The 22,868-nt window shown below is 43.2% G+C and overlaps 1 protein-coding gene across 2 annotated transcripts in view; it reads right to left on the minus strand.

Annotated features, from left to right (window-relative positions):
- Positions 1-432: 432 nt before the first annotated feature.
- The window catches only part of DPF3 (double PHD fingers 3), a 144,653-nt gene continuing 122,217 nt past the window's right edge, over positions 433-22,868 (minus strand). For both annotated transcript variants that reach the window (XM_030452551.1, XM_030452550.1), the window contains 3 exons: positions 16,806-16,943; positions 3,523-3,651; positions 433-679 (listed from right to left, as the gene is read on the minus strand). In XM_030452551.1, coding sequence (XP_030308411.1) covers positions 483-679; positions 3,523-3,651; positions 16,806-16,943 — 464 coding nt within the window. In that variant the 3' untranslated portion in view covers positions 433-482. The remainder of the gene's footprint in view (positions 680-3,522; positions 3,652-16,805; positions 16,944-22,868) is intronic.

A 22,868-nucleotide genomic window follows, 5' to 3' on the forward strand; every position in this document is an offset into this window, starting at 1 on the left:
AATTAAAAAAACCTATTTGGGTTTGCTTTCTGCTCTCCAACCCATCTGTATTTTTCGTGGTTTGCTGATATATATATTAAAAGACAAGAAAATCAACTCTGCTCACTATTAAAAAAAAATATTAAATCCACCTTTTATGTTTCCAGAGAGAAAGAGAAGGGGGGAGGTGGGAGGAAAACAAATTAAAATGAAAAAAAAAAAAACAGGAAAATCAAAACCTTCTGTCTCTTCAAAGTAGTTGTCAAGAGCTTTAAACACTTGTGCTTTCAGTGTACACCCCACAAAAAAAAAAAAAAAAAAAAAAGAAGGAAAAAACCCCAAAACGAAACCAAAAACCCACAACAAAAATGACAACAAAGAAAAAACCAACAGCAACAACAAAAAAATAAAAAGGACCTAAAATCAGGAAAAAATGGTAATAATAATCCTAGTAGTAAAAAGGACAGCAACTCGCTCAGAGTTTGTGTGTCTTTTTAGTTATTTTAGCAGCCACCCTTTTTGTCTGCAGAGGGAGAGCTGCCACCACAGCCACCTCCTCGGCTTGGGAGAGGCTCTTCTGCATCGTCCTCGTCAAAGCCATGAAAGGTCGAGGTGTCGCTTTCTGACGTGGAACCGAACAAGTCCTCCGTAGTGCGTGCTGGCGCTGCTTCGTCCCTCCTGCCTTCTCTTCCCAAATGAGCTGACATGTATGATGAATATATCAGCACATGGGTTAAGCAATAGGCATCATTATCATCATCATCATCATCATCATCATTTGTTTTTAATCAGCATTATTATTAAACAACTCAGGCTATCAAGCTCATAGGTGTGTGCTTGTGTGTGCCCGCAGAGCTGCAGTCAGAGAAATAAAAAAGGATCAGGTTCTCTTTCAAAGGAAGAAAAAATAACCTGCAAACACCACAGGTGCCCGTAGCTATGGCAGCGAAAGGGTTAACCATGTTTTCCTCTCTCCCAAAGACATTAAAAAGTTTTCTTGTGATTACTTAGATCAATTTTAAAAGACTTTTAGACCGTGTAAGTAATTAGACACCGTTAGCTGTAAGCACAATGACTGCCCTTCAGACTGGCATCAGCTGTCACATTTACTGCTACAGAATGGTAACCAACTCATCAACCTCTGGACTATTATTTTATTCCTGTCCTTCACCTGATCCTAAAGAGCCTCTTATGCAGACAAAACGAAATACATTTTGAAGACTAAGTCATCTAAACAAGTGCTTTTATTCCGATTTCGTGGCATCTCCTTCAAAAATAAAAGTAAAATAAAATAAACCAATAATATACAGTTCAAGATCTAAACCAAATGAGTTGAGAAGTGACTTGTCTTAGGGAACACTGAAAAATTCAAATGTGTGTGAGTCAATCCAACTTTCAGCATGGAACAGGAAATTCTCCACACAGGACATCAACAGAGGCAACAACGACTAAAACAAAACTCCTAAAAAGAGAAGTCAGATACTGAAATCTGCAAAAGTGAGGTCTGCTTTCTCTCTCAGTCAAACACGTTGTGTGATTAATAGTATAGCCTTCAAATTCCCTCTTCAGGAAAGGTAGAGAAAAAGATGTCTCTTGTGCTCCAGCAAAATGAGAGTGTGAGATTTTAGGGAATGGCTATTTTATTATTCAGAAAGAGTAGGGTGGTATTAAGTAACCAACTGTTTGGTCCTCGCTCCAGCTAGAGGAGTCAGCCATATAACAAGTACACTGCATTGCTTGAGACACAAGTAATTAAATCCTCTTCACAAAAAGGAAATGGATGTAACAAAATAATTGGCAGGTGAACCACCTTGTAGAGATGTGATTTCACTGACTTTGTGAAAGGAAGAAACAATATAATTTCCATGACACCTCTTTCGGTATAAGGAAAAGAAAGAGAAAGATGGCAGCCACCAATGAGGTTTCATTGTTTTAGTTTACAGATTAGTGTGTGGTTGTACCTTAATCACTTTCATCATACATCAGTCACACCATTGCAGACCCCTGTGAACGACCCAGGTGGGTCAGAATTCGTACAAGAATAACATTTAATGGAACTGATTTTGCACAGTTCAGATTACCTGCCCATCTACTCGTTCTATCACACTAAAGGAATCAAGGGAATTAATGTGTTTGTGTTACATTTTGATATAATCACCATAGCAGTGTTTAAATAGCAAAAAATCACGGATCCATCTCACTGTGCCGTATCAGGACAATGCTGAAATGAGATATATATATATACCAATATATATATATATTGAACTATAACAATCAAAGGGAAGGACAATAATCTTCCAAGATGGCACCACAGACCATATGAGCTTCCCCCTTCAGTTATTAAGAAGCAAACACATATACACTAAAAGGTCCATGGCCCTGACTGCACAGCACTCGTAACGATGCCCCCGGAGAAAACCAAAGGGGTTTCCATCAGTCCTCTGGTGACCAGTCAGTATCACTTCAGAATATCTTCAGAGGTCACACCAACTGCAGAAGGCAATTTGTCAGTGAGAGTCTAGTCCTGCTCCCACTGACTGTGGTAAGAGGCTTACTATGGATTGCAGTGGGAGCATGGAAAGGCCATTCCCTTGGCACAAGAACATTCCAGGTTGCATTTCAGCCATCAACGCAGCAGACATCTTTCAGTGACTACAGTACAGAAGCAGCAGCAGCAATACTGGATTTCAATGTTTCTTTGCTTTTTCCATATGGTCTTATCACCACTACTATTACCACTGTCCAGAAATAACACAACTGGAAACTTTCACCAAAGCTGGAATATGCAGTTAAAGATCTCGCATCCCTTTATGACCATCATCTCCCACAGAAGCTATAAATAACTGCTCAGCTGGGATAAAATTTCCCCCCCCCCCCAAAAAAAAGAGAAAGAAAGAAAAAAAGGAAAACAAAAATGGAAGAAAGGAAGGAAGAAAACAACAGTCCAGAAATAAAGACAACTCAGAATGGGAAAGACACAATTGCTTACATTTTAAAAGAGAGAAGAAAACAGAGAAATAAAAACCTCTTTAAACAAAATTAATAATAGTCATCTTGTAAGAGGATAATTCTTGACAGCTACCCACATCCCTACCCTGTAATTTCCTCCCTCTTTCTTTTTTGGATGAAGAAATGCATGAAATGTGTAATCAATGGAAATGCTTGTCATGCAACTTTCATAAATCTTGTAAGTAATTTATATTTGTAATTGCAGCATTTGAAGACAGAGCCCATTCTATAACATCGTCCCAGAATTTTTTCCTTCCATCTGAAGAACTAGTACAATGTACCAATGTTCACAGAAGCCAATAAATACATTCAAACTTTATTATTTTGTAAGACCCCATTAGCTTTAAAACATGGATCCAACAATGCGTTTCGTGACAGAAAAATTCCCAGTCATCCTTTCCCACAAACACAGGCAGGAGGTAAAGACCTCATCCTCTGTCCCCTCCCTGCTGCCCTTCTTCAGAATCTTCAGAAGGAGTGAAAAACAAATCACAGAAATGCCTTTGTACAAGAAAGATGCAAGGAGTCACCTACCAGAGCGCCCACAGTCTGAGCACGATACAAGTTCCTCAGGCCGGCCGCTTTTTTTGTTCATGTTGGAGCCTCCGAGGCAGAAGTCACAGTAGTTATTGGGAATGATGACCCCGTCCGGTCCTTTCTGGGCTGCAGTGGGGTTAGAAATCAGTTTTACTTAAAGAGCACTGGTTTGGGACATTTCCCCCTTGTTCCTGATATGATGTTAGGTCAGGGAGCTTGCAGGCCAGAGCCCTCCCAAAATTTTGTCAATGAAAGCAAAAAGTGAACTATATAAAACACCTCTATTCCCAGTACATCCTGTCTTACACCTATTTTGCCTGAAATGTACTTCTCCATTGCCTTTATTAATGCCAGCTTGGCTGGTCCCTCACAAGGACTTGGAGCCAAAGACCCCTGTACAGTTTGGGGACTTCGTGAGACGTTCAAGCATAGAAACAATCACTAATGGAGAATCCAACCTCAGCTGTCAGTGTCACTCAGCCAAGCCTGGTTTTTCAGACAGCAGTCATAAGCTTTAACCCAAAATATATAAATAAAGGAAGGAAAAAATATATTCCGTCAAGCTCAAATACCAACAGGAAGGTGAAGGGGGAGGGATTAGGTACCCTAACTGGGTTTGTTTCAAGTAGCTGGTTTTTGGTGTTACATCTCAGAGTGGCAGGGTGTCCTTCGTGAAGAAGTTGGTTCTAATGTCCACGACTATTAATTCACAGGCAGAGCTATTGGTGGGTGGTTCCCCAAGGGTCAACCTTGCCTGCAGCAGACTGCATGTCCCCTGGGAGGAGTGGGGAGGGCAGCAGGGCCAGCACCACCCCAGCACAGGTGCAGAGTCAACCCCAGGGCAGATATCCCAATCAGCAGATTTTAAAACTCTTTCAGCCAAGGAAAAAAAAAGAAAGATGTAAAATTGTATTTTTACTTTCCAGCTAGGAATGGCTGAAGAGGAACAGGCACACAGTGGGTCTGAAGTGGAGGAGAAGGCAGTTCCCCTAGAACTCCTAGAAAGGAGAGGAGGGCAGAGGTCTCCTGCATTCCTCTCAGTTGAGCAGAACAGCAATGTGGTTTTTTTCTCCCTCACAACTGCCATTTTTCTCCTTTGCTCTCCAGAGAGGGAAAAATTCTCGTTCCTGCATACTCTAACTAGAAACTCGGAAAGGGAGAGAGGAGTGAGAGGAATGGTTGGTCTTTGTTTCTTCTTTTTTAACTTAAAAATTCCAGTAATACACCTGGTCTGATCCTACCTGATGAAGATTTCTGCAAACTAGAAACTGAAGATCTTTAAGCTGTACCATCTAGAAAGAATTCTCTCTTAAATGCATATTTTGTAACTTGCATGTTTTTAACAGATGTTTCGACAGCCTTTATTAATGGTCTTCTTGTCCACATCCAAATTTCCCCCAAAGAACAATGACATTCTAAAGGGCTTCTGGTAGCAGTCCAAGACATACACTTAAAATTAAAATTTCCTCCAAGTTCAATCTGCTTTTCTGGTTTGGATGCATCTACTTATTCATTTACTTCCAGCTGCTGATTGACTGAGATTTTTGGAGACCAGCAGCTGAAAGGTTGCAGGTAAGGGGAAATGAAGAAGAAAAAAGAAACAAGCAAAGAAACCCATAAAGCTGCAAGTACATCTGCATCTTCCTGAGTCCCTGACAGTATTTACTAAGCAATGGGTTTAGTAAATAAATGGTCCTCATCAGCAGATCCCTTGTCCTCCCAAAACCAGAGAACAGAACCCAGTTTTATGGTGTCATTTTGCCTGTTTAATACAAAAGTATTTAATATCTGCATACACAATAAGTAAAAAAGAACAGGAACCAGGTGGAAGCCTCGTGCACTGGCTCATTTTAAGAGCTGTAACAAAATGATCATAAAGTGGCTCCTTGTACATATTTTCCATATAAAAAGCAAATCTCCCTACCATTTATTTTTCCCTCTACAGCCCCATTCTGAAAAAATTAAGTAATTTCTTTATATTGTGCTGCACCTACAGACAGGCCATGTGCAATGCAAACTCAGCAAACTCAAAGTTCAGTCTTTTTTTTTTGTTTGTTTTTTTCCTTGTTACATTACTTCACCTTGCATCCAAGATTCTTACAGTGCTTACAGATACCAAGATCCTAGTACTGAGGGCAAAACTTTCACTGAGGTCAAAAGCCTCTTTCACCATTGACTCTAATCAAAGTGTTGCTGGGCCCTAATTAAGCTGGGGGGAGGAGCTAGCATTTCATTTTACAGCTAAAAGACCTGGACGTAGAGGATGAACTGGTTTGTTCAAGAGCACACAAAAATTCTGTGGTGAGGCCACACATTAAAACAAACATACATGGAGGTGATGGTCCAGCCTGCAGACACAGGAGGGTGTTCCACCACTACCACCACTCAGAAATGTATAATTGATTTAATAATCTCTGTTTGCTAACTTAAATTTCTCCAGTGCAACTTATGACCTTAAGATCCACTGACTGTCAAACTGGAAATAGGACGGGGGGCTTTGTGAGGATACATGTACTGACCAATTCTTCTGTGGTGTGTGAAGCTGAAGGGATTCTCCTAGACTGCTGGCAGAAGAATAATCATAGTTTTTTATGACATCCTTTTTCTTCTCTTCTCTTTTTTTCTTCAAACTTAATTTTTAATGTCATTGTGTATCTGCTAATCTATTGCTTGTCACTCTTAAGTATGGCCCTGGCTCAGTTGTGTGTGATGGAGATGTCAGGCCTGGAAGGTCACATACAGATGAGAAGTTCCTGAAGTCACATCAATGGTGTCGTGAGTGATGCATCTCTAGGGCCAAATAAGCCAGGCAGTGTTATTCTCTTCAATGCTTTTTTTTGTTCTAACAGGTGCAAAAACTAGAATCAAACCTGACTTGAGCTTATTTTGTTGATCAGTACTGTATAGTGAATTAAGCCCCAGGCTAAATCACAGAAGGTTTGAGAATAAAGAGATTTCCAGATGATGGTAAACAGAGCTCTGACTTTCAAAGGAGTTTTTGTGTGTAGGTCCTTGGAGTTTTTAGTTCTATTTTTCTGTAGTTTACAAATGATGAGGGAATTGACAAAGAAAGTAAAGATGGATTTAATGTGCAATATTCATGAGAAGGGTATCATGCACCAGAAGCCCAACCCCAATCCCACTCCTCAATCAATATAATAACTTAAAAAAGTAAGTATATGAATGGATGAACAAGTGAAAGCAATTAAATTACTGGGGACTAATGTGTTGGTAGGTGTTGGAACAGACTGCCCAGGGTGGTGGTGGAATCACCATCCCAGGAAGTATTTAAAAACCATGTAGGTGAAGCACTTCAGGACATGCTGTGGTGGTCATGGTGAAACAGATATTGATAAATATATTGTATTTATTTTATTGGAGGGGATGTTGATGGTTGGACATGGTGATCTTAGAGGTCTTTTCCAACTGTAACAATTCTGTGATTCTGTGACTCTGTATAGGACTGATCATAGAATCATAGAACTGGCTGGGTTGGAAGGGACCTCAGAGATCATCAAGTCCAACCCTTGATCCACTCCCTCCGTGGTTCCCAGCCCATGGCACTGAGTGCCACATCCAGGCTCTTTGGAAATATCTCCAGACACGGAGAATCCACTACTTCCCTGGGCAGCCCATTCCAATGCCTGATCGTGTTACATCTGTGAATAGCAATTAGCTAGATATCCACTTTTTGCACAAATTAATCACAAAGTAAAAGATGCTGGCTTTATCTAGACAATAGCTCACCTTAAAAGAAGCAGCTCAGTGCTAGCTCCATCATTTCAATGGGGTGACCACAACCAAGGATTTTGTCTAGAATATGTTCACCCAGAATCAGGAACTGCTTGAAAGCAAAACCTTGAAAACTAATTGTGGTCTTGCCCAAACTTACTCAAAACTCTTCTGATTTCCTTTTACATTACAAACTGCAACAACAGATCAAAAGCTCTCAGAAGCTTGGAGGAGTAGAGCCTGAGCTCAGGTGTGCTCACAGGGGATGTATTTACATTAGCACCTCTTGCCATTTCAACTCAGTCACTTTCTAGGTTCATCAAAGGCCCCGTTTTCATCCACTCCTGCCCCCAAACCAGAGTACACCATTTTTAAAAATACATTTAAAAAAATGGATTAAGGAGAGACCCAGTAACATCTCCACAGTTCAAACAAGTTTCTCTGTTGCTGACTCCTGTGAAGACAGGATGCAGGCTGAAAATTAAGTCAATATTTCCTAATAACCTTGGTAGGTGCTTATTCTGAAATGTATCTTTCTTCTTAGCCTAATCAAGTTAATTTCAAGCTGTATCAAGCTAAGCAAAATCAAGACCTACTTTAAATATTGTAACATCATTCACAGGAGTCTTCTTGCAAAGTAAGTACTGTATATTAAATAAATTTGGGAGGATATCACACAGTAACTTTTCTCTGTAGAAAAAAACCTAGATTGACTGAGTTTGCATATTTAAAATAACTTCTGTGCCTTCTTAATTTAGATGGTGAGGGATTCTAAACAGAGTTCTAGCTTCTGTTTTCCTCTCCCCAAGTAATCAGAAAAGCTGGGAGTTATCTTCCTTATGGTTTCAGTTTAATGACAAAAGAAAGCTCCTTCTAGAAAAATTATACCAAGAAATTAATATGCCAAGAAAAATATACCAAGAAATTTCTTTTCTACATCATATCCTGGGTCCATATGGCTCAGTAAAAATTTTAGTTTTCCAACTGTCATGGCTGCAGAGAGTATCTTGAAAAGAAGGCAAGTTGAGAAGCAGTAATTCTTGTGTGTTTCCAATCAGAAAACTCAGAACACAGATATTTTAAATAGCTTATAAATGTGACCCTTAAATACATGCAAACTAAACCCTTAATAAAAAGAACTTTGGGAGTTTCTTTCAATTTTCTGATTTGTACTTGGAGCTATTTTGATCATTTGGTTCATGATCTTTAAATACTTGGAGCTGAAAGCAGTGCTTAAAGGAAAACTTTTTTCTGTTCCTTGGTACCAGATCACAGTCACCTATGTTTCTGCAGCTTGAAGATAACACAGCATAATATTTAACCATGTTTTAAGCTGTGCATCTAGGTTTGGTAGCATTTGTCCCTATTTTTTCTCATGTTCACACTACTGGAAAGGCTGTGGAGAACAAGGAACAGACCATGTGCCTTGCTGTAGGGGTAGGGGGTTGTGCATCATTTATTTAAATTACTATAGTCAACTGTCTACAGTCAGATACATAGGCACTCCCAAGGGAATTTTTCCTAGCACATTTTGTCCAGCTCTTACCTGTTTCTTCTGGGCTTGATCCAAAACCAATAAACACCACTGGAGGTTTTCAATTCAATTCAAGAGGCTTTGAATCAGGCCATTTACTCCATTTGCAATAAAAATTTGCAGGGCACAATAGAGACCAGAGGAACCTGAGTCTTAACCAAGTCAATGCCCTTTGCAAATGGAGGAAAAGGGGGTGGATTTTTAATATTTTTATTATTTTTTTTTTAATCTACAAGATTCTTTTGTCCGAGTTTGGGGCCCGGTTTTCCTCTCTGACACCACCTTTTTCCTTGCTCTCAAAGCACATGGGCCCAACATTTGGCATCCTGTGCAGCAAAACACCAGCCAAGAGCTTGAGCCTGCGGTCACCAAGCCCCTTAGAGGACTTTTTGGCATGTAATCCCCCCAACCCCAGAGCCTCCATGCCCCCATGGGCCTTCTCTTGCTCCCCAGGTGCCAGCGCCCATCCCTGGCAGGCCTGGCCCATCTCCATGGCAACCAGAGTGCCTGCCAGGGCTGCCTCCGGCCTTGCCACCTGGTATTGCTTCATCTCTCAAGTGTTAAGGAACTGAACTGCTGACCTCCCCTCATTTTCTGCTCAAAATGAAACACTAGAGGATGGAGAGGCTCGCTTTAAGAATGACAGTGTGATAATTGAATAATAATAAAAAAAAACAACAAAGGAAAACACTTTAAAGAGAAGGGGAAAGTGAGACATGGAGCATGGCTTTTGTTGAAGGAAGAGGAGGGTGGGCACACAACCACTTCTGCCCAAGTATTGCTGGGGTCTAATGAATAACGGGGCACCAGAGGAGCAGGTTTTGGAGGTGCTGCTGTGCTAAGGAACAATAAAATAAAAAAGAACATCTATATAAGCCCTCATGTGGCAAGGAACAGGCCAAGCACAGCTGAAATGGACTCAGGGCTCTTGCTCTCTCACACCCCTCTCACATGGATGCAGCTGGGTGGAGATAGACACAGTTACTCCTGTGGCCTCCTCCCCAGTGAATTCATAGTCACAGAATCATCCGTCTTGGAAAGGACCTCTGAGATCATCAAGTCCAGCCCTTGATCCACTACCACCGTGGTTCCCAGACCATGGCACTGAGTGCCACATTCAATCTCTTCTTAAAAACCTCCAGGGGTGGAGAATCCACCACCTCCCTGAGCAGCCCGTTCCAGTGCCTGATCACTCTCTCTGGAAAGAATTTCTTCTTAATATCCAAGCTAAACCTCCCCTGGCAGAGCTTAAGCCCATGCCCTCTTGTCTTACTGAGAGCTGCCTGGGAAAAGAGACTGACGTCCGCAACCCGGCTGCACCCTCCTTTCAGGGAGTTGCAGAGAGTGATGAGGTCTCCCCTGAGCCTCCTCTTCTCCAGCCTCAACACCTCCAGCTCCCTCAGCCCTTCCTCACAGGAATTCTGCTGGATCCCTTCACAGCCTCCTTGCTCTTCTCTGGACCTGCTCCAGCACCTCAAGCTCCTTCCTGAGCTGAGGGGCCCAGAACTGGACACAGGACTCAAGCTGTGGCCTCACCAGAGCTGAGCACAGGGGCAGAATCCCTTCCCTGGACCTGCTGGCCACGCTGTTCCTGATCCAGCCCAGGATGCCATTGGCCTTCTTGGCCACCTGGGCACACTGCTGGCTCATGTTCAGCTTCCTGTTGATCCAATTAAGAGTAGGGATTGTTCATTGCAGTTTTCCAGGGAAAATGTAAACCCAAACTGAATGAGAGGAGATTTCCAGTTTCCCTGGGCCTGTTTACTCTGTTGTTAGCATGCTGACGAACCCCAAGCTGGGACGTGCTGGGGCCCATGACACAGAGCCCCTCCAGCAGGCTGTTAAGTGCAGCTGAGGTTGGTTGTGACACATCTGTGGCACAGTATTCAACCAAAGGCCGAACCTGGCTGTAGCACTGGAAAAGGCTGATGTTCTGTTCCCAGTGTCTGGCTCGTTGGGCTAGAGGGGGCCATGGGACACCCCCCCTTACCTCAGGCTGCCCGCACCATGCTCCCCTGCACCGCCCCAGGAAGGTTGTGCTGGCAGCTGTTGAAGCAAGCAATGCTGCTGAGAGAGCTGCTGCAAACCACCCGCCAGAAGCACTGCCAATTCTCCTTAGTGCCTGGATTTGATCTCCTCTTGGAGTTAGCTGGTGCTGTGGGGCTAGAGCTGCAGAGTTTTTCCCAACTCTGACAGGTTTGCCTTTCATAGAATCATAGAATTGGCTGGGTTGGAAGGGACCTCAGAGATCATCGAGTCCAACCCTTGAACCACCATTGCGGTTGCTAGACCATGGCACTCAGTGCCACATCCAGGCTCTTTTGAAATATCTCCAGACACGGAGAATCCACTACTTCCCTGGGCAGCCCATTCCAATGCCTGATCACTCTCTCCATAAAGAAATTCTTTCTAATCTCCAACCTAAACCTCCCCTGGCACAACTTGAGACCCTGCCCTCTTGTCTTGTTGAAAGTCGTCTGGCAAAAGAGACCAAGCCTCTGCTGATGGAGAGGCAAAGCCAGAAGCACTACAAGCTACAAGTGCTACAAGAAGGAGGTAAGTCTGTAGAAGCCAGAGGAAGCCTCTGAATGTGGAGAGTGGAGCATTTGATTGTGTCTTTTAAGGGACTGATACAGCCTGTAAGTTGAACAGCTACTGCATGAGCTGGGAGGTGAGCAGGGGAAGCAGGGAAAACACAGTCAGCGTTCCTGCACCATTAGGCAGCACTTCACAGAAATATCTGTGCAGTCATCCTGTAGGGACTTCTGCAGGAGCAGCTAAGGCATGGGACAAAATCTCACTCCTCACAATAAATCATCATAACCATCTAGTGCCTCATGACAGCAAACAGTAGACCATACAGAATAGGAAGGCAGACAAAAGAGTCTGACACATTAACATACAGATTGCTTGACTTTTAGGGGTACCTCACCTGAGATTTGGGCTCTGCCCACCAAAATCCATAGTTCTCATCAGCTCAGGAGGGATTATAGTGCTGGCCATCCAGCAGCACCCCTCAGTACTGAGTTAAGAGTGGCCAATGTCATGAAATAGGTCCCTGTGACATGTTGTAGACTCTAGAACTGGAAATTACCAGAGGATTGTGAGAAGCACCCGAGTTAAAATTCAGTCAAAACTTTTGAGCTTTATTTGGCTCAAATTCTACACAGAAAAGAAAAAAGCAAAGAGATAGTGAGAAAGGGAAAAAAGAAACATAAATACATAAATGGTGCTATTCTGTCTCAAGAGCTGACATGTTATTGAAGCAATACAGGGTTTTCAAAAAAATAATAGAATTGGAAATATTTTCCCATAAACTACTGAGAAGCACTAGGTGCACTAACAACAATTCAGGTCCTGGCCAGGCAGTAGAAAACCCAACAAACCCAGCAAAAAAACAAACCCCAAACTACCAAAAAACTCCCAAACCTCCAAACAAAACAACAAAAAGTCTCATATGGATTCCTATATATAGACAAGTTTGGGATTCTCCAGTATTCCAAAACTCTTAACCAACTGATCTTGGTTGGTTTTTTTTTTTTCTTTTTTTCCCTTTGCACCCCAAAACACCTGCACAAAAGTCTGAGAAATTTACAGCTGGAAACAAGGTTTGAGTGGAACTGTTACGTTTGAGTTCCAAACTCTGCAGTCACCCCTGTTTCTTTTAAACACTCAGACTCTTTTCTCCTTATGAACACAAGCTCTAGAAAAGAAAAACCCCAAACAGATTAAACAAATGAGAAGTTAAATCAAGGTAATGTACATATTTTCACTGAAAAGGCACCTGCTGCAGGGCATTTTGTCTCAAGGTGAGTATTGATGAATCCTTGCATTCAGAAGTAGCTCCCATCATGGCCCCAGCAAGGACCAGCACTAAAGCAGGGAAATAGCAGGCCTGATGTAGCTTTTCAAATTGATGCTGCTTGTGGAGAGGAACAAACAGCTCCTCTCCAACTGAGGGGCTGACTCTCGTCATTTATTCATGGCCAGCCCCCTGCCTGGATGGAAATAAAAATGTTTCAAAGATGACTGTGTGGGGGAGCTGGAGGACAGCTTGGAGGCACACTGAGGTTAGCACATTAATTTTTTATCTCTGGAGACTGGGTATCCAATTATGCTTAGAGTACACAGACAACTTTGGCTGGTCCTTCCAGTTGAGATTTATCCACATCATAAAATCTGCAATGAAACTGGGCACAACCGGCTGGTGCCATGAAATAACATACACAAGTGGGTTTGCAGGTCAGACACACAAGCAAGCAGAGTGATAAGAGGGCACAGGATTGCACTCTCATTAACTGCATGTCCTATAGGAGGGACCAACCTGCACGTTGCAGCTAGGCCAGTGACACCCTGCACGATGTGCTTTATTTAGGATTGTCACTGGCCAAAGTGCTTGTGGGCATAAGATCTGTTCAGTCACTGTTGACTGCACAGCTGCCTGTAACCAGTGTTTCACATGCCAAAATCCCACATAAAACTCTTCTCCTTTAGAGGAGAGGAAGTTTTTCTCCATGTAGACACAGTATCTTATTCTTCCAGGAATTAAGGAAGAGCATTTATACTAGTACACTTATTCACACACACATCTCAATAGACAGAAGTCTAATGCAATTCCTATATCTGAAGTGGCTCAAAATTTGTGAGCACCAGCTGCCCCCAGAGCTGGCCTTTACCCACAGAATGAGATGGAATAAAACAGCAGGTGTTTTGTGGCAGGCTTGGATGCATCCTGGGCTCACAGATCTCACGCTCTTTGTGCCAACATGTGGAGGAAAAGCCAGCAAGAAGGAAAAAAAAAAGGCTGAGAATGGTGTGGGATCATTTCTTCTGATCAGTGGAGCTGGCAGAGGGGGAAGTTGACTTTTTAAAGGGTTTTCTATAACATCCTTTTCATAGTTTCATGCTCAGGTAAAAAAAAATCAAAGAGTAAGTAGAAAATAAATGTGTGTGTAGGCAGAGAAAGACTCGGCACTGAGGAAGGGCTACTTATCTGTGTCAAAGGACTAGATAAGATATACAAAGCAACTAAAGCTCAGACAAAGCACAAGCTAAGATGTTTTAGGAAAGGCAATGGCCAGAGTAGATTGCTGACCGTATTGCAAAGGGTAATCTGTGGGTGAGAAAGAAAGGCAGAAGGAGAGAGAGATGTAAATAAAGAAACTTCTACAACAGTCAAGGGCATTGATAAGTGCCAAGGAGGTGAGACTCAGGTCTTGGGCCAGTTCCCATTCTTTGAGACACATCTATTCAGTTCTCAGTTTCAGGAAGGTTCCTCCTATCTACATCTCTTTTCCAGTCCCTGAATAATTTACTGTACTACCCACATTGGTCTGTGCATGAGAAGAAGAGTAAGGATACCAGGGATTGAGTGTGCAGAAAGGCAAGAAGCCATCAGATCTTGAACTGGCACCAAGCAGGGCTTCAGGAGTTGAGCCCTGCAGAAGCCCTGCCCCAGAGAGCAGGCACAGCAAGGAGCAGAGGCTGCAGAGGAGACATGGGTACAAAGGAAGGAAGCTCAGGCAGCTTGCCTGCCTGAACTTCGCTGACCCAGTGATCACCTCCCACAGCACAGCAGATTCCAAATGGCTGGTTTGAATTTGCCTTGCCTTTTCTAAATCAGGCTGCTCATATCTCTCTGTCACACTGCTAAGCAAATAACCAGACCCTGCTCTATACCGTATCTCTGGTTCTCCTGTTCAGTAGGTTGTGGATTAGCTGTTTGGATTAACATCCCCCCTGCCTTTCTTTCCTCCCTCCCTCCCTCCCACCCCCCAAGCCCATGCAGAGAGGATTCTTGAAGCCTGAGCCCTGCGACACTGCAGACCTGTCAAATCTAATTCATAACACATGCCTAGCAGTTCTTAGGGGAGAGGAAGGATCTGATGCCCTGGCTCCCCACCATTCCCCTGTACAAAGAGACCATTTAATGACTGCACATTAGCTACGTGGACAATTAGCATTCACATGGAAGATAAACGGCAGCATAAATTAAATATTGCCAAGTCAAAGAGCAAAAGATGCAAGATCTGAGCTCAAGGCTGTAAACAAACAAACAGGCAAAAAAGGATCAAGCAGTCACAGTGACAGCAAAGCCATTTGGGAGAGTTACCTTCCGGCATCTAGGACTTTCCCCAGTGATGATCTTCACATTCACATGGCTGCTCCACATACTTCACAAGCTCCTGGCTCATTGTTAAGCACATTCTTTCTGCTCAGGAATCTGGGCCTGAGCAATGGTTTACCCCACTGCTCTAAACTTCTGCCTGTTTGGGGATCTGTGCATCAGCAGCTTCCCCCTGCCACATGCATCGAACAAGAGCTCTGGGAGAACAGAAGCCCAAGCAGCTCCCACTCTACACTTTCCCACAGTGTAGAATGCACTTTTCTTACCATGGGCCACAGCTGGCTGCTCCTAACCTTACCACAGCTCTTCTTCATGCTGAATGATGATGATGATCCACAGCTTATCTTCATGCTAACCTCTGTCACTTCCTAAGCACCAGAAACATAAGGACTGAGACTGTCCTTGGCCTCTATGGCAAGTTGAAAGGCAGTGGACACTTCCCTGCTTCATTTGGGCACCTGTGCAAGGCCACTATCAATATTGATTTGATACTGATTAACAATATGCATCTCAGATATGCTACTATTACTGACTATGGCAGGCACAGGAAAGAAAAGAAAAAAAGAAAGATGCTAAGTAAACAAAAGCTATCGGCTGAACACTGACATTCTCCAGCCTGCCCAAGCAGTCACTCTTAGTGCATTGACAGCTCCAGTTTATCAACAGCTGGAGGAGTCAAAATTACTCCTGCTGTGAACCTACAAAACATGTGAATAACTAAAAGGTAGAGCATAAAAGTGACAGAAACATAGGGACTGCCAAATGGGATCACACGAAACGGCCCTTCAAGCTCTGACAGTGGTTACTAGCAGATGCTTTGGAGGAAGGAAACCCCCTCCCACACCTCCCTGGGGACAATTATCAATTATCCTGCTTAGAAAGAAAATGTTTTCCTACTTCCATATTTCCTACAGCTCTTCTTAACGTACTGGAAAGTATTTACCCGGATATTTTCCTCCCATAAGTATTTTACTGCTTTGTCCACATTGTTCTTTACTTTTAGCTAAGATGGGAGAGTTCACATGGTGGTCTGAAAGGACTTCTTGAAAGTGAACAAAGCTATCTACACAGATCCCAAGGTGAAAGCAAACATCACATAGCATTGCAGAGTGGAAAAACTGAGAAACAGGGACTTAGACACCTACAAAAACCAGCAATAAAAGAGTCTCCTTGACTCTCAGTTCAGTGCCTAAGAAGCAGAGGAAGGGCAGTACAATACAGCCACCTGGACCACTAAGATTTCTTTCAGCCCTGTACAAGCATGGGGGATCTGAGCACATAAATCTTCTTTCCTCTTATGTTCCAGCTCTCCTCCTTGCACATCAGTACCAATGCATTTTCATTGATTTTCCCAAATTGTTATTAAGAAGCTGGTTTTGGTAAAATTGAGGGTAAGCCATCTGCGGGAGATATGCAGAAATAAAGATACGCAGAAATAAGGGGTACAGGTGCTGTGAATTTCATAGCCAAAAAAAAAAAAAGGCAAGACATGGATAAATGTCTCTTATTCAAAAGCAAAACAAAGGCAGTCCCCTCAGACTACTGGATGCAGATTTCCTTGACATGCCTGCTAACAGCCACCAGGAAGCTGCTTTGATGATGGGCAGGTTGGGCATCTCTTCTTTTCCCCCCTCTCCTTGCCACCTCCTCCCCACAGGAGCAGTAATGGAAAAGTGACTTGCTGCAGAGATAATGCTGGGTTTGAAATGAATTTCTGACTAGCTGAGCCAGCACCCGTGTGAGCTGCAGCTGATTAGCTCCAAGCATCCAGGTCCCAATCACTCACAAAGGAACCAGGCAATCATGCCAGCCTCCACAAGGAAAAAGACAAGCTGGAGGCAACATCCCTGAAAAGGATGTCAAAGGCAGAGGGAAAGTACTACTCACGTTTGTGGTTTTCATTTCTGTGGACAGGGGATGAGTGGGTCTCCTGCTCACGGGCTTCATCCCCCTCTTCACTGGCAAGGTGGGTGTGAGCATAATGGTAGCTCAGCCCAGGCCTGTTCTTGTAACGCTTGCCACAGACTGGAAGGAAAGGAGATAGAAGGAAAGAGAAAGGGAACATCAGTATGATCAGCAACAATGGCAGCATCCTCCCCAGCAATGCTCCCTTCTCCCCCCCAAGAGCAGCTCCACACACTCCACGTGCCTGCCCGAAACTCTTGTGATCAATGTCAGAGGAAGGGGATGGAAGGGCAGTGCTGCAGCTGCAGGTCCCCAGGCAAGCTCTGCTCCCACTGTGCTGCCAGCAGTCCTTCCTACAGGCCTAGGTAAATGTACGTTCAGTCTCTGCACCTCAAGCAGCCTTAATCCTCTCTGCTAAGATTACTAACAAGATTGCACATAAAATTAAATGAAATGCCAGTTCTGATGCTGGCACAGCACAGAGATTGGGCTGAGAAGAAAGGACACTATTTTCTTCGTTACTGATCAGTGAGAAAAGGAGACAGGCTTTCTGCAAAAGGGTACTATCTGTTTCATGCACAGATTCATAGACAAGGAGATAGAAATCATCCACGGTTTCTTGGTGGAAGAATATGTAGTAGTGATACTTATTTACCCATGTAAACTTCATATGCAGCATCCCAATAAATAATACAATGTATGACAGAGAATCCTCCTCCTGAACTTTTGTTTATTTTCATCAACAGATATTAAGAACGGGATCAAACAGTTCAGGGTGATGAAAGGTCTATATTTTCATTGGGAGCACACCACAAGGGCAAGCTCATAAGATTCATTCCACACAAATTTGGCTTCTATGAAGTTTTCTAATTCTTTTTATTGTCTCTAAAAGTTATCTTTTTTCATCTTCAAAGCAATCTCTGAATGTCCATTTTCTTTTACACGGCTATTTCATCTACCAAATAAAATTACTGCCATTTTAAAAGATTAGGAAACAAAGGCAAAGAAGCTCAGTGACCTTCCTGCAAGTTTTCACTCCCAGCCACATTTTCAGTCACTTTATTAGCTCCATTAACCTCAAGGACTTCACAGAGGAGTAAGTGTCATAGCCAGTAGTCTGTCCTGGCTTGCTTAGGAAGACAAAAGGATGTAGCACCAGAAGAGAGAATAGAACCCAGCAGCCTCTGGTTCTCCAACATGTTCTCAGAGGTCTTGTAAAATGTCCAAGGGGGAAGTCAAAATCCAATCCTAAAAATTTCACCAAGCCCTTATACTGAAAATGGATTATGTGATGTATATACTTACTTCCCATTCCCCAGATACCTGATTCTGAGAATGTCAGAAGTCTTCATAAATTGAAAATATATATATATATATACATCTCAATTACTCAGTTATAAGTAAAACTTCTATTATTATAATACTTTTCTGCTACTACTCACAAAAAGGCAACTGATGGTCCACATTCTGGAACAGATGATAGAAAACTGTGAACCAAAGCCTGGCATAATAATATATTTCATTCTGCATCTCTTCTAGCTGATTTGCAAACTCCCTCAAGGAAGATGCTTTGCCTTATTAGAAACTTGTAAAACAACCTCATGATATGAATGAGAGACCTGAAATATCAGACATTTTTCTCCCAGTTTTCTCCATTTTCAAGGTGAGGATCACAGAGTCATCACAGCAGAACAAAAGGTTTTTCCAGATGTAATGTGTTCTCAGCCACAGATGTGGTTCTACAGAGCAAAGTTCAAGCAGTGGAGCAGATGATGACAAAGAGTTAAACAGCAAGCTACCCACAGGTCTGTATGACTGTGCCTCCACTTCTTCAATAGCAGGAAAAGTGTAACAACACTGCCTGGCTGGAGGCTGGGCCCAGAGAGTGGTGCTGAAGGGGGCTGCATCAAAATGGCGGCCGGTCACTAGTGGTGTCCCCCAGGGATCAGTGTTGGGCCCAGTTCTATTCAATATCTTCATTGATGATTTAGATGAGGGGATTGAGTCCATCATCAGCAAGTTTGCAGATGACACTAAGCTGGGGGGGAGTGTGGATCAGCTGGAAGGCAGGAGGGCTCTGCAGAGGGACCTGGACAGACTGGAGAGTTGGGCTGATCCCAACGGGATGAGGTTCAACACAACAACCCCATGGGATGCTCCAGGCTGGGCACAGAGTGGTTGGAGAGCAGCCAGAGAGGGACCTGGGAGTCTGGATTGCCAGGAAGCTGAACATGAGCCAGCAGTGTGCCCAGGTGGCCAAGAAGGCCAATGGCATCCTGGGCTGGCTCAGGACCAGTGTGGCCAGCAGGTCCAGGGAAGGGATTCTGCCCCTGTGCTCAGCCCTGGTGAGGCCACAGCTTGAGTCCTGTGTCCAGTTCTGGGCCCCTCAGCTCAGGAAGGAGATTGAGGTGCTGGAGCAGGTCCAGAGAAGAGCAAGGAGGCTGTGAAGGGATCCAGCAGAATTCCTGTGAGGAAGGGCTGAGGGAGCTGGGGGTGTTGAGGCTGGAGAAGAGGAGGCTCAGGGGAGACCTCATCACTCTCTCCAACTCCCTGAAAGGAGGTTGGAGCCAGGGGGGGGTTGGGCTCTTTTCCCAGGCAACTCTCAGCAAGACAAGAGGGCAGGGTCTCAAGTTGTGCCAGGGGAGGTTTAGGTTGGAGATGAGAAAGAATTTCTTTCTGGAGAGGGTGATCAGACATTGGAATGGGCTGCCCAGGGAAGTAGTGGATTCTCCGTGTCTGGAGATCTTTCAAAAGAGACTGGATGTGGCACTCAGTGCCATGGGCTGGGAACCACGGGGGGAGTGGATCAAGGGTTGGACTTGATGATCTCTGAGGTCCCTTCCAACCCAGCCAATTCTATGATTCTATGAACAGTAACCATCAAAAAAGAGAGAGCCACAAACGCTCACTGTTCAAATCATTTCAGAAAGACAGCTCCCTCCAATTACACAAATGTTACAGCATTTTTTAGAATGGAGACATTTACATTTCTAGTAGATTATCTGAATATCACACTAAGTATCCTGCCCTATGCCCCGTACTTGAGTGCTTTTGAAGGGAGAAGTTAAAAAATAAAACTTCTATGAATTACTGATACTGATCAAAAACTTCTGTACATTTAAATTCTTTTTAGGCATCAACCATCAGTTGATCAGTGCTGTACTGACAAAAGAGGAGGCACCTGGGGTTAATAGCTGAGTGATAGACACTATCCAACCCTTGCTCTTATACAGCCAGATCCTGTGTCAATGCTAACCTGGCTATAAAATCAGGCAAGCTCTAAATCCAGTCCCATTTACCTCTTATAGAGTCTTAAATGTCAAAACATAAATATTCCTAGAAAATTCTACCACACTGTATTTCATTCATCTCTACCTGAAAACATCCCTGCAATTCTTGCTCTCCTGTTACTTTACAAAAGCACCATATTGAATACAGGTCCCATGGAAATTTCTCCCTCAGTGCACAAACTGAAATTTTCACTACAGGAAGTCCCAAGGCTTTGGTCTTGCCTCCAGCTGCAGAGTTTTTAGCTGCAGTTTCAGGTGGCACAGGAAATCAGCCATGTCTGCAGCCTTGTCCCTCTCCAGTAAAAAAAGTGTCAGCTTATCAGGAAAAAAGAGCAAGCCTGGATCCAAGCTGAAGCAGTAGTAATTCCACAGATGAGTGCTTCCCACTGCCAAAACTCTTTCAGATGGCCTCCAAGGGTGGCAGTAAGCTGAGACATGCCTAGCTAAAAAAGAATTTGGAGGATTTTATAAGCAAAAAGGAGTTCTGTTTATACAATCCCAGCAGATTGTTAGTAGGACCACAGATCTGCAGCTTCCAGAAGCTTTTTTTTCTTGGTGTCTAGACTTTCCCCCCTTTCAAATTCATGTTCTATCATGGAAGAAGTCTGAAGTGATGCTATGACTTGAAACTGCACAATCTCCCCAAGCATATTAAACTTTTGCAGGGGAAAAAGGGTATTATGATATTAGTCAGGCAAAAGAACTACTGGCTTTAGTCAGACTTCGCTAGAACAAGAACTACATCAGAACTTCATGGTTTCTTCACCAGACTGAATCTCCCTGACTTCACTCTAATCTCTCATTTTCCAGGTAGAGCACATTTTATTAATCTACCATTAAGAAGTACTTTCCCTAGAAGAGCAATCATTAATAAACATTTAGCTCTTATGTAACTCTTCCCACTGCAAGACTGGCTTCTCAAACGTTAATTAATCTTCCTCCACATCCCTGAGTGGGAAATACCATTCTCATTTCACCTCTGGAAAAAAAGAACCACAGAGGGGTTAAGTGATTGCCCCACAGAGTGTCCTTTTGTCATTACCAGGACTGGAACTCAGGAGTTCCAGCATCCAGACCAGTGCTCACACCACGTCTTTCCTTGGTCTCCAAGCTTACAAAAGCATAATGAGAACTGGTTCTCCCAGTCTGAAATGAATGGTGGTAATTAGCCCTTGAAGCTGTGCAGCTCACACATAGCAAGTCAGCCTCTGCCTCCCATAAACTTTGCCAGGTGGCCTTGCCTTTTCTTCAGCAGCTTTGACTTTTTCTAACTTTCATTTTCGTTGCTGGATAGGTTCATCAACCTTGCATGTGGTGGATTTCATCCTGAATATCAACACTGGGAAGTTGACTTGTTCTCTAATTAGGTAGCTGAGCCCAATAAAAACAGCAGGAGTTTGGAGAATGAAGCCAACTCCACTTCCTTGAGCATTCAAAGGGTATATTTTTTGCTATAACCTGATGTTAATGCCATCTTAGGAACAAGCTGGGTCAGGAAGCAGTAATACAGCAGCCCCAGATCAAACTCTACAAGTGTGGAAGAGGGAGAGATTTTGTTAGGCCACCAGATACTCTCCTAAAATACACCTATAAGACACCTTTCCTTCCAATTCAAAACCTGAAATGAAGACATTACACAGCTGTGTTGTGGGGGAAAACCATAATTTGCAGACAGTTTAATCAAAAGCACTGTTTCATAAAAGAAAGCTCTGTTCTAAGTTCTGGCTTGTAACAGCCTGCAACTCTTTGAATAAACAAATTCACACTGTTTACATTTCTCAATGAGTAAAATTAATATAAAATATTTTCCCTGCTTTAAAAGGGGAATTGAAATCTATGACTTAAAAGACTTCCTCATCAAGTATTTAATGGCTGTGTGGCTGTCATTTTGATATTGTTACACATTTGGTCCCTGGCAGGCTACGAGCTGTGTTCTAGCCAGCTCTCCACATACATTTTGCACAATCTGTCACCAGTATGAGACAGAAGGAAACAATCCATGTTTTCAGTGGAAACAGGAAATTGGAGGACTCTATGCCTTTTTTGGGGGTTTTTTTTGGTTTTTTTGTCACAGTCTTGTCTCCCTCATTGTCTTTCTTCCCTCTTCTCCTTTGCATCCCAACCTTTCTTCTCAGCTGGGCTGTGTAAAATGCTAGACCCGAAATTAACTGCTGATGGACAGTCACTCCTCAAAGTTATCATCTCCCCTGCTGCAGTTATATTCACACTCTGGCAGATCCAGAGATCTCACACACTAACAGTGTATTTTGAGCTCCAGTGATGGAAAGGCATTGTATTTGTCACTCTTTGATTTGTACTTTCATGCTATCCACCAGTATAAGAGCAGCTATTCTGTTACCCATTTCATAAGGGATTTCCTGTATGTAGCAGATAGTTTCAGTGCCCCCCAGAAGACAAGTCCTGGGATCTGCCTGCTGTCAAGATCACAGGAACACTGAATTCCCTCCCAAAACATGCACTGCTCAACAACATATATGTCTGCATTTCAATAAATTAATAGGTTTCCTGTAAACAGGTAGCCTATAAAGCAGAAACTGTTCAATTATCAGAGCCAGTTCTGTTCCCCTTACCATGTGCTCTACTCCAGAACTGTGTTATTCAACCTATGTTTCTTTTAAAGTGTCCTTGCCCCCCTAAATCTTGGCTTTTCTACCAGTGATGCAGTCAATGGATGCCAAGTATAGCAGTTATGGTGAAGGGTTGTTTGTTGGGTTCATCTGAACAATCATATTAT

Source organism: Calypte anna, chromosome 5A (genome assembly GCF_003957555.1).
Source record: "Calypte anna isolate BGI_N300 chromosome 5A, bCalAnn1_v1.p, whole genome shotgun sequence".
Classification (NCBI taxonomy): domain Eukaryota; kingdom Metazoa; phylum Chordata; class Aves; order Apodiformes; family Trochilidae; genus Calypte; species Calypte anna.